The following is a 13,309-nucleotide window of genomic DNA, read 5'->3' as shown; positions in this document are numbered from 1 at the left end:
TTATTTAAGAATAAAGTTATTAGAGACTGCTTTGCTAAATACAATGCTATTTGTTTAAATATTGCAATACATTTATTATAAAATTTTGCAATCTGTAAATACATTAAATTTTGGGGTTTAGTTTTATTAACTTTTATGTACTTATAGAAAACTGGTTTGATCGCCATGTGCAATGTTATCATTTGTAGATAGATACTGTTAGCTTGTCAAATGTATTGGCTTCTTGGCCAAAAATTATGCCGAATATTGCTGAGCTTTGGTCAAAACAATTGCGAGATTCATGAAGTAAACATTAAAATTTACTTAATAGTATTTCCAAGTTGTTTTCCTATGAAATAGTTTTTTTTTTCAAATCATTTCTAATGGTCAGCTAATGTTTCACTGTTTCACAAATAACAGATGAATGTTTTTTTTCACGATTAACTGCAACAATTAAAAGAATTCTCCTCGTCAAGCTGGAAGGCAATGGTAGATTCTGCTACATGTGAGTTACTATATGGCAACATAAATTGTTGATGTTAGAAACTCAAAATTAGGAGCGTGAAAAATCACTTTTCAGCCCCTAACTTCTAAGATATTGCAGTTATCAAAACCTTTAAGTCCAAAAGTTGTTTGTCTTAACGAGGCGCGATTTGGCTTACTGGATTTATTTTTCTGTCTTCAATATTAAGAATGTTACAGCGAAATGAAAGTTTCAACTCCCCACCACCATTTCTTTTCCCTTTGAGCTAGATGGGCCATTTACGAGCTCGTCCGAGATTTTTACATTTCTAACAACATATTTCAAGCCAGTTAAAATCCAAACAAAATTGCTTCAGTTATCCTGTCCGCAAGATAACATGGGAAAAGCGTTATACGCCTATATAATAGAAATTTTTAATGAAGCGTGGTTTTGGGTTCTAGGTACCATGATTGGTAAGAAACTGCAGAAATTTTTCCTATGTCTTATCATGAGAACCGTTGCAATAGGTAGTCTTCCTATAGGTATCTACCTATTAATTAATGATTTTGAATGCTTATGACACTCTTGTATTATTACAGATTTCAATAAGCATTTTGTTCTCTATGAGATTGGCACTGCAATTTATACATTAATTTTGTGAATTATGCAAATGAAGATTATTTATGTAAATCGGCATAGTTTATTGTTTATTTTTGTTCCAAACTCGCATTATTATTAATTTTTTCTTGTTAAATTATGATCATCTGATGGAGGAAAAAAAACACGGATAATAGACTTCATCCGGTATAAATTTGTTTATTATATGATACCATAAAACTGTCGTATTTCTAAGAATATGTATTATTTTACCGGCCGGCAGATCCGGGAGCAATAAAATTGTTTGCATCTTGGTGAGAGCGATTGTGTTATATCGATATCCGGATTATGTTATTTGATGTTATTAGCAGATATATTTATCAAAAGTAATTTTAACTGTAATAAATTTACTTCAATAAATACCAAAAATTAAGATAAGCTTTTAAAAAATAAATAAAGTTACCAATTTTATAAGCCTTAATGATAAGATGAAAGATTGTAAAATTAACACGCATATGTTGTACATCCACTTTTAAATGTTTTATCAGGGCAATAAATATTAAATGCTAAGGTACCGATTATTTGACATTTATGATATGAAAGAAAACCTTGAGCGATAAAGAATTTTACTCAAATATCGCCAATGTGTATGTATGCATCATGACTCAAACAATACGCTGCATACTGAATTAGTCTTTAAGAATGGCTAAAGCTCTTAAGATAATCTTTTTTTTCTCTCTCTCTTTGAAGTCATTTATTTATTTATTTTTAATTTTTTTAATATTTTCTTACTTATCACTTTGTAGTCGAGCTTGAGTGAGATAAACAGTCTCCTCACATTGAACAAAACGACGCCGAAAGCGATAGTAGTGGAACCACTGTCGGCGAATAATCAGTGTCACTTTTCTTTACAACCAGCAAGTGGCACTAATAATTGTTCGTGAAATGAATTGGAAAAAAAAAATAATAAAACAGGAGAGACCGTATGTTTCCTTCTGTCCGAAACAGAAAAAAAAAGGGAAGAATTAAAAAAAAAAGAAAGAAAGAAAGAGGCCACCAGTGACTTTCGCCAGAGGGCGCTCTATTCGGTCACCCATCGTTGTTATGCCATGGGCGAAAACCGTAAAGGCGTTCACCAGCGAGTAGGTAGAGTTGAGTAGAGAAACACATGTTCCAACCGGTGAACATCTCTCTCTGCTGTGGACGGTGGATCACTGTTTATCTACTCTTTGTTTACATTACCGCGTTTAAAGGCTAACTGTTTTTTATTATTGTAATATAATAAAATTATTTATAAATTTCGGAAATGAGAAAGAAATTTCCGCCTAATTGTGGAATAATTCAAAATTGTTCTAGCTTTATTTGGAATTCTATCTAATCTTGTAGATCCATATTTCTGTTCTCCAAATGTCTGCCAAACTTATTTCAATATTTGCATAAACAAAATCATCTAGCCTGCATTTTACCTTATTTTTAAAGTGTTGGATGAGTTCGTTTCTCTTCGGATTTGCATTTGGGATTATATGAATTTCAAAATCACCCATTAAAAATGTTTTGCTTGTTCAGCAAATATTCCTAGATAAATTATAAACAATGTTTGGATTAGACAGAGAAGCGGTTTTATACCAAGAAGCTGTGTATGTAACTTCTCCTACATCTTGCAAAGGGGATGTATCGAACCACCTAAGATTCGAATCCCCATGTTCAGGTGGAGTTGCCAGGAATCGAATGGCGCGAGATTACTTACAGCCTTTCTCACCTTATGGACGTTATTACCTCAAAGTTACAGCACAGCTTGGATCATCCAGGTAAGAAAAATTATACTTTTAAAATTTTTATGTCTAAATTTTCATTCATATTAGAAATTTAAATGGATTCTTGCATATACATATAAATTGATGCACTGACGCATGTTAATTGTTTAAATACTTTATAAATAGAGCGAAGTATCATTTGATACATTTTTTCTCATATTTAATCGTATTAAGATCCAATCACATTCAATTGGAATGCCTTAATGCCTTCAGAATAAACGGCTTTATTCTTTAATGTTTGTTTTTAATCTGAAAAAGTTGTTAAAAAATCCGAAGATATGTTATATATTATTAATTTAAACTAAATATTAAATCCACATGACTTCATTAATCTAGAATTTCAGTTTAATAAAGGGTCAAAACTGGGTTGAGCTTTTTATATTAGATGATATGCATTATTTAACATTTTTTTTAAAGATTTTCTTTCTTTTTTTTTAACTTGTACTGGATATTTATTTTGACAGTTTTTGTAAAGACAAAATCTGCTTGTTTATTATTGATGTTTGCTTCTTAGAATATCGTCAAGTAACCAAAAATAGAACCAAATGTAACCGCCTTGTAAATAAAATATGTCTTGGAACTAGAATTGTAGTAACAAGATAACATACCAAATTTCCATATATTTGAGACCTTGCGTTTTTGAGGTACTGTGTTAGCATACATATGAAAGGGCCGATCGATGGTTTAGATGTTACGGATTTACTTCCAAATTTGATACAGATGTTTATCATATTTATACGTATCCTGTTAAATTACGTTCGGATAGCTAGAGAGAAGAACTTCCTGCAGATTTTGTTCAAAATTTAATAGAAATCTACGTATTGGTGCAAAGATTGTATACCAAATTTCATTCGTCTAGTTCAAAGCGTTTTTGAGTTATCGTGTTCATAGGTAGATAGAAAACGTAATTTTAGAAATGAAAGTTTTTTTTTTTACTCAAAAAGGTCTAAAATGTAAATGTTTACAAAATCTCGATTTTTTTTATAATTACCATTCTTTCTCTCTGCATGTGAAAAAAAAATATTAATGAAACTTTATTTGTCATAGAGACATTAGAGAAACTATTTGCCATATTATAAAATTAGGTTCAATGATTCAGATTTTATTTTTTCCCTGAATATGTATAAAACATTACAACTCGATTGTTTTTTTTCCAACCGAATACTTTTAAAGTTACAATATTATTATTATTTTATTTTCTTTTTTTTGTCAAATTCGGCATTAAAATTTTGTATATAAATTATACTTTGTTATGTTTTGTAAGAGCAGCTGGAGATTCTGAACTGAGTCATCCCGAAATTTCGATTATTGTAATTCACAACTATGCACTGAACGAGGCGGAAGGGCAGTTCGGATAACAAAGAAGTCGAATAGGCTGCCCCGGTGTTCTCTAACCCCTGCTTCCGACCACACCTATAGCTTGAAAAATACTCTTTTGTTTACCAAATTCTTTTCTTACTCATATTATCTAAACTCTTTAATAGACCAATGTCTGTTGAAAATTTACATAAAAGAATTCCAAGAATAAAATATAATACAGACTATAAAAAATTATATATTATTTTACTTAATTTTTATAAAGAAATCATATATATGCCGCAAAATATGACAGCACACACATTTAAATATATAAAACCTTAATGTTCATCACTTTATTTATTTTTTCTCCTTAAACAAGTTATATAACAGGATAGTTATTTAGAGGATTTTAATAAAAACTTTTGAAATGTTTTCAGGAATTATTTTTGCGTTCTAATTATAAAAATCTAAAAGAAGGCGCTTCTAAATATTAATGTTTTTGTTATTACTATATGCGATTCGAAATAAAGTTGAAATCCTCCGTTTAAACTGGTACTGTGATAAAACTAAATTGTATTAACCATATTAACATAGATTTTATTCAATTTATTATTATGAATTAAATATACTTTTTTAAGAACGCAAAAAATGTTTTAAATATTTATTAATAGTAATATAATTTAGTTAATATTAATATAATAATTGTAATATAATTGTGTTAATAATGTTTGCATGTGAACAGCATATTTTTGAGTTCCATGTTATTATTTTTCGACCTTGATTTGTATCTTTTGTATAAAAAGAAATTTGCCGAAAAAATAATTTATATAAAGGTGTACATAGACTTATAGACGTTATCATTTCTAAACGATCACCCATTTCTTTTCTTTTAGTGTGGGAAAAAATATTTTTAAAAAATCCTTATAACATAACATATTTTCTAGAATATTACCCCCACTCGCGTTTATTAAATGTTTTTGAAAAATGTGAAGTTTTGAAGAAACTAGAAAATAAATGAAATTTTTTATTGTTTAATTTGTAAAGCGAAAGTAAACGAGCAAAAAAACGGAGTTTTCTATTTTGATATTTCCATTAATCTTATTTTAAAAATAAATCTGTTTCATTTCTCGTCATTTTTACGAAAATGTAAATAATGCTATTGAAGTCATAGAAATGTTTTCTTCAAATTTAATGCATTTGATCTTGCATTTTATTATATAAGCAATGCAGAATGGAATACGCTTTTGACGCATTTATGTCATCGGAAACCAACTGTCATTTTAATGATTTCGTGTATTCCGTTGAGAGCTCTACGCAAGCGTGCGTGATTTGTCAGACGAAATTTAATTAATTGCAGCTGCTTGTGCCACAGACTGTATAACAATAAATTTTGCAAACACGCGGCATCAGATTTTTCTTTCTTTACTATTTTGCAAAAGCATCACAGAATGTCTGCTTTCGAGTTGATTTCTTATTGCGAAATTCTTTGCATTTATATATTATCGACTTTATTTCAAAACGTCATAAGTTGAAATTCTTATGAAAATATGAATTTACTTCAGTTCTAATTATTTCTGATAAAAACCAAGAAATGCTGTTTAAAACCTTTTTTAATCACTTAATCGAATTAGTGTCCCTAGTATTTATTATTAGTGCCTCCTGAAAAATTTGCATTTTTCGATTTAATTGGGTTTAAAACAACTTCTTGGTAGGACTTATCTTCTTAATATTTAAAAAAAAAAAAGTGCAAATTTTTAATTCGGGACAATTTCAATGTTTAATTGTTTTGAATTAATTGCCAAATAACATGCAAATCGTTATTTTTAGTTATTTTTAAAATAAATGCAGAATGTCGATTTTTTTTAGCAATAGTAAATTTAATTTCATTTATTTAATAGTTATTAATATTTTAATAATACGATGAAATTTGTCTAATTCGAACTTAACGGGACGATTGGTATAAGCAAGACTGTGTCGAAAAAAAAAAAAGAGCACGATATTTAGAGATTTTTTTTAATAATTACAGTGTTAAAGGAAACATAATGAATAAATAAATTTTTAATAATTTTAACAAGCTAAATAGTAATAGTTATGCAAGCAACATTAAAATTTTTAGAATAATACTTTTGTAAATGAATCTGTAAATTTAACAAATGAACAGTATATATCATTTTAGATGCAGAAATATCTATCAAAATCTTAAGATAAACAATATATTTCACATCTAAGATGTCAAAAATGTTGTTTTTTTTAAATAGGTAATTTTATTACATTTTATTTTTCTTTGTATACAAAATTTGCAAAGACAAATAAATGTAATCGTCACAAAAAATTCTTTTTAAAAAAGTCTAGATTTTGACGAATCTCCATGTTTCTGTTTAAAAGACACATTTTTGAAATTATGTCTTGTCTGTGAATGGGATTATTTAAAAACGCTTTGAACTAGAGAGATGAAATTTGGTATATTTCCTTATATCAAATTTGTAAACTTCTACCAAATTCTGACTGATACTTATTTGCAGGAAATTTTTCTATCCAGTTTCCGACTACAAAACGAAAAAAACTAGATCGATAAATTTGGTACACAAATTTATTATCTAAAGTGTAGATTCATATCAGATTTGGAACTAAATTCGGAAAGAACTTGACCATTTGTTGGCCAGTTTCTTCACGAACATGTAAATGCGACAATTCAAAAAAAGCGACGGTTGATTATACAAAATTTGATATGCAATTTTGCATGTTCTTGTTTTTAATCGATCAAAAAAAAGGCGCATAAAATTTTCTTCCGATGCTCTGGTGATAGTGTATTAAGCTCTTTCTTAACAATTGCTCGCTTGTGAAATACCAAATGTTATACTTTGAGAGAGACGAACCAAATTTGGTATACTGTCTTTACACCAAATTTGTATATTTCGCAAATGTAAGGAAGGAAGTCTGTCTGTGCGGCTGTCCGAATATAATTTGACACGATAACTACAAAAAGAAGAGGAAAAAGATGACTAAAATTTGCTGCATAGGTTTAGCCTCTAAAGTGTCAAATTTGTCCTCTAAAGTTTTGTGTCAAATTTGGAGCCAAATCCATTAATATGTTGCTCATTTGTCGTCCATTCTTTCACAAGCATGTAAACACAATGATCAAAAAACAGTGACTTAAATAAGAAAATTTTAATATGTAATTTTGTGAATACAATTGTAATTCCGCGTTGAATTTTAATTTTAAAAAGAAAGAATAACAGAAAAATGTCGTTTAAACTGCATATTAGGCTCTTTGGTACTTTTGGATACTTGCAGATTCCAGCGACAAAAACGAAAAAAAACATCTAAGATCGCACGCAATCTAGTATACTTTCGAAACTATTGTTCGCCAATGGCCTACTAGACTTAAATACAAAAATTCTTTTTAAAGAGTATACGAGAAATTTTCAGGGAGACCTGGTTTATTAAATATATTGTACAGAAATAAAGTTCTCGAATAAATTAAGTGCGTTAAAAACATATTCGTTAGCAAACATGAGGGCAAAATGTATAGATTTATTTAACTAACAGAAATAACTCAAAAATAAGAACTGCTTTTACAATTTTTTTTAGACTTCAAATCAGCCAAAATAAATTCTAACTATAGAAATATATTAATATAATGTTAATAAGAAAATTTATGGGCCAAAGAAAAATTCTTATTGCCGACAAAACCAAATTTAAAACACTCTTAATTCTGAATATTCCACCTTATCATTATGTGAAGTTATAAATATGTGTCCTTTATTTTTTAACGACAGGAAAAAAATGCAAAGTTGTCGAATTTGAATCGTTTGGTTAGATTGGTCTGGTTTGCAAGACGTTTTGTATACATTAAACAAGCATTTTTTCATAAACATTATGCAAACAAAATGCCATACTATTTTGTAGAGCATTATTTTTAGAGAGATCGCATATTTTTATCAACATTGCCTTCAAAAATCATTATTGAGCTTTTCTGTTTGGTAATCCGTGGAATGATTATGTAATCATAGATGTTCAAACGATCGTGCATTATAATTTATGCTAAATGGTTATTATTGTGGCTTTAATTAGCCCTATGTTTCATAATTTGATGATTAATAGTTTTAAAATTCTATCTTATTAATTTTTAATTCGCTTTCCTATTTTTCTTCTAACTTGTTTTCCTACTCTTGACGATTTCTCACGCTATGTTTTTCTATGATTTGTGGAAAATGCCGGTTTTTAGATTTTGATCGAACCGTTCTATTTCTGGTTCAGTGATTTTTTCTTATAAAAATTGGTGTCATTAATATTTTATTTCCTCCAGATACGGATGGCATTAATATATTCTTTATTATTTTCATATCAAAAAGGATTTGCAAATAGTTATGTATTTTGAGACGGTAATGTTTTTGCGAAAACTTGATAAATTTTGTAATCTTATTCGAAACGTAGTTGCGTTGTTTATTTATTTTTGATTAATGTGAAACTTTTCTGACTATTTTCGTTGTATTCTGACTATTTTCGTTGTAATTTGAGTTTTAAACTATCAATAAGGCTGAAAATTGTTCCAAATTTTGGAATAATTTCACAAATTGAATTCAACGTAGTTTCAAATGATGATATTTATTTTTGTTTTGCTATTATTATTCATTATTTAAATTTAAAGTATTTATTTTAGTATTTTGAATTTCCTTTTTGACGTTTTTAAAAGAATTGGATATGAATTTTAACATTCTCTTAAATATATTATCTAGTTTCATATAGCATTAAACAAAAAATTAATCAAAGTATAAAGTTTTGTAAATAGTACTTAAAAATATATGATTTTATTCTGATCATTATTTTCCTTAAATATCGCAAAATTGTTATGAGTAATTAGACTTTAAATTGAAAGAGAAAAATGGAGACGGTTGTTAAAGGTTGATGGTAGAAAAAGTTAAGTCTCTATATTAGGAATGTGGTTTATTCTTGATGGTATTTTATCCCCATATTAAATATTTCTTTTAAAATAATGCATAAAATTTAACCTGCTTGCATTGAAAAAGATTCTTTTAAAATTAAAGCATTTATTGTGGAAAGCAGTATTGATTTCTTTTCTATTTCGTTGTAAATTTTGTGAATTTTGCAAAAAAGAATGGATTTAAATTTAAGGTGAAATTATCAAAAAATTTACTAAAACATCTGTTATAAATGTATCATTAAGAAAATAATAAACTTAAATAATAAAGCTAAAGAAAATAATAAAGCTAAAGAAAATAATAAAGCTAAAGAAAATAATAAACTTAATTTTATATAAAAATTTAAATATTTTTGTGATTTATCTGATTACTCAATATAACAATTTTTAATTTTTATAAAAATTTGACTACAAGCATTTCAAATAAAATTTGCACGCGTTGACAAAATAGCAATTTGAAAATTCCATGAAAAAATCCATTTTAAATATTTATTCTAAACTGAAGTAGCCTAAAATTACGAAACTTTTTAATGTTTTCGAAAAACGTCTTTTCAGATTAACTATTTTCTTTTTAAAAAAAGCTAGAAAACATTTGGAAAATTAAGTGTAAATCTGTTTGTTAAAAATAATCATTTTATTACAGAGTACGCTTTTAAAATTCATTTATAGAAAAATTTAAATTTTTAAAATTTTCATTTATAGAAAAAATGCTAGATATTGCATTTCACTAAACTATTGTTTAAAAGTTAAAAAGAACTTTATTGTAAATTATATATTTGAAAAATGTTGAATAAATATAAAATTTCCCATTTCAAAAATGACTTGCTCTGTCACATTTTTAAGCAAATTCATTCTGTTAATCTCCTGTTAAAAGAGAAATGGCTTTTATCATATTAAAAAAATGCATGTTAAATATTTGGTTACTTAGTTTAAATTATATTTTTCAATCGACAACACATTCCAGAAAGCGAGTTAATTCTTGTACAATATTTTCTATGGTAAACAAGTGTTAAATCCCTTTAGTTTTTATTCTGAGTTCCGAGTTTGCATTAACTTCTTCAAGTTAAAAAAATCATCAAATATTATAGTTTTCCAAAAATGGAACTTTTGTTTAATTAATGCCTTAGTGATTTTAGAAAATGTACATTTTTTGGTAAAAGAATTTTCCAAAAAATGGTTTAAAAAAATTAATGACTCTTGTTGAATTATATAATACATTGTAAGCAATGGTTAAGAGTAATCTTACCTTTTAAATATTTTCCTTCGAATAAAGCACGAAAATTAATTACTTTAATCAGATATTTTGTTTTATGACTTATTTCTTTATAAAAAAATTTTTTGTACTAAAACCAATATGATTCTAAGAATTTTGACGGGTATACTACCACCTGTTAGTTTCTGCAAACTAGATATGCAGCAAGTGAAACCACGGAAGGGTTATTCTTCTAGTGGAACTTAACAATATTCCAGGCACACGTTCAACGGCGATTCATATCTTTCTAAAGTGAATGCTTTTCAGTTTTAAAACGACTGTCTTGAATCCTACCACGTGAAAGCCACTCCTTCAAATGCTCACACACCCTAACTCTTGGAATCTCGGACTCGCCTTTGTATATAATTCTTGGTATGGTCCGGAAGAACCGTATCTTCAGGTTGGTCGATCCGTTCCTTTATTATGCACAGAATTCCCAGTCTTCCTCACTGTCCATTTGCGTCCGTGTCTCCAGCCATTAGCATTCGCTTGTGGAAGAAAAGGAAATGGGTCTTCACGTGAATGAATTGTAGTTGTGAGAAGCATATTAAGTGAATGTGGATTCGCTTCCATTTAGGAAGATGCATTCATCCTATGCAGATGAATGTTAAAGAATGATTTGATGAATTTCTTTCGATGGTTTTCATTAGTGGCTGGTTTTTTGGGAGGAGTACGGAAGTACATTCATCGGCAAAATGCTGTCTTCCGGAATGTCTTAATAGATTGCCCAGTAAAAAAATGGCTGAATAGATTACCGATAGAATGTCGTAATAGATTACCTATTAAGAAATTAATACATTACCGATTAGTGGTTAGTTTACCGACAGAATGTGTGATTACCGATAGAATAATGGAATACCGATAGAATTAGTGGTTAGATTACCGATAGAATAGTGGAATACCGATAGAATTAGTGGTTGGATTACCGATAGAATTAGTGGTTAGATTACCGATAGAATTAGTGGTTAGATTACCGATAGAATAGTTCAATGCCGATCGAATTAGTGGTTAGATTACCGATAGAATGTCTTAATAGATTAACGATTAAGAAATTAATAGATAACGATTAGTGGTTAGTTTTTTGAGAGAAGTACGGAAGTACATTCATTGGCACAACTCTCTTAATAGAATTTCTTAATAATTTCTTTTTCGACTCCATTTCAGTTGTAAAAATATTCATACGAACCCCGCCAGTGAAAGTAAACAATTTTTGCATCTTTCAGTGTACTTCTAATTAGCCTGGCAATAGACGCTTTCATTAATTACTCTAAGCCTTTGACGACATCTGATTCTCCAGAAATGTTGGTAGTGTTTACTTCTATTTAAAATGTCCATGCGTATAAATTGAAACTTATGCTTTCCGCAAGAAAATATTTTTTAGCATCAGATTTTGAAATCGATCAAAACCGTATTATTTAAATAATCGTACATTTGTACTGGTCATTGTATATATGAATATCATACTAAAGTCTAATCCCTGATATCAAAGTGCTATTAAACACACAGCTGTCGAATAGTCTAATTTTTTTGTGGTTCTTCTCTTTCATAATTTTCATATAAATTAAGGTGATATTAACTAGTTAACTATTTCGACCATTTCGGAAAATATGTATCTAAATTGTTATAAACATGTAGATATTATATGAATATAATAAATAAGTTATTATAAATATCATAATTAAACAATTATTATATCAATATAATAACTGTCATTGAATTAACTCGTTTGATATGAAGCAAAATTTGCTTGAAATATAACATTATTCTAAGTTTTCGAAATAAATTTCTTAAAACAAACAAGCAATATCAAGTATCTTTGGCAAGCATTCATTTCATTCTTTTTCTTATTCGATAGCTCGCGTGCTTCTATTTATCGAAACAAGAATCGCAGATACTAATTCAATAGTATTCATTTTTTCCCCCTTCCTCAGATAGGCAACCAAGTATGACAATCAGAAATACATTTAGAAAGATAGTTTTGTAGGTTGCAGACGAATCTTTTTTTGCTTTGCATAAGAGCATTTCATCGTGCTTTTTTTATTATTTCATTAAATTACCTAATTAGTGTGTTGCTTTCGATTAGCATTTTAATTTTCTGACCAACAAACCGCCTAGTGAAACCAGCTGCATAAAATTTGCAAGGTTTAATGATTTGAGCACCTGCCTTTTGTGGACAAAATATAAAATCCTCACAAAGTACTGTCTGGACTGGATGATTTTTTTCTCTGAATATTTCAATGTTGTGTAACATTGTTTTTGCCTTTTTATTCAATTTTGTCTGTCTCTTGTTGTAAATAAACGTTCTTTCGTTGTTGTTTTTTTAAACGTTTATGTGGTTGTAAAGCTGTGATGCCTTGAAAAACTGATAATAACGTTTTTTTGTCATTGAAATAAACTGGGAGCGTGTAAAATTTGTTATAATTTTTATTTTTATTTCCTGTGCAGCTCATAAACACCGTTTTTATCAGACTTAATTAGTTAAACAATGACAGTAATGCAGGAATATTTTCAAATAAATCTTTGTTTATCTTTGTTTATATTTAATTTTATTTCTGGAAATTTCAAAATTGCATTGCTTGTATCCGTGGGGGGAAAAACTTGAAAAGATTGAATAACTACCATTTTATTCCATTTAAGCATATTAAAAAATTTTTAATTCCATAAAATGGATACATTTTTGTGGAGTACTTAAAACTAAAAAGATTGTTATGACTTTGTACAGTTAACAAAACAATGTACCAGATAATTTTTTTCTTTGGAGGTAGGTATATTACAAATTGAATTGGACTCAATAATGTAATCTTGTTGAAATAAGGATATATTTTGGTGTATTAATTTGTTACTAGTCATCCTTAAAAGCTATTCTATATAATAGTTTGTAATTAATTGTTCGTGCAAAATTCAATCAATTGCTCTTCATTTAACGCTACACTATTTATAATATTATAGTATAGTTTAGAAAT

At 28.2% G+C, this 13,309-nt stretch overlaps 1 protein-coding gene across 4 annotated transcripts in view; it reads left to right on the top strand.

Moving 5' to 3' along the window:
• The window catches only part of LOC129968508 (IQ motif and SEC7 domain-containing protein 1-like), a 671,655-nt gene that overhangs the window by 418,668 nt on the left and 239,678 nt on the right, over positions 1-13,309 (top strand). Inside the window, exon 1 of one of the 4 annotated variants that reach the window (XM_056082461.1) lies at positions 2,618-2,847. The exons of the other annotated variants lie outside the window; for them this stretch is intronic. Within the exon in view, the coding sequence (XP_055938436.1) occupies positions 2,633-2,847 (215 nt within the window). The 5' untranslated portion in view covers positions 2,618-2,632. Of the gene's footprint in view, positions 1-2,617; positions 2,848-13,309 lie in introns of those variants that run through there. 4 annotated transcript variants of the gene reach the window in all.

Source organism: Argiope bruennichi, chromosome 5 (assembly GCF_947563725.1).
Source record: "Argiope bruennichi chromosome 5, qqArgBrue1.1, whole genome shotgun sequence".
In the NCBI taxonomy this organism is placed as follows: Eukaryota; Metazoa; Arthropoda; class Arachnida; order Araneae; family Araneidae; genus Argiope; species Argiope bruennichi.
Note: the sequence above shows the minus strand (reverse complement) of the source record. Positions and strands in the feature narration are given on the sequence as shown.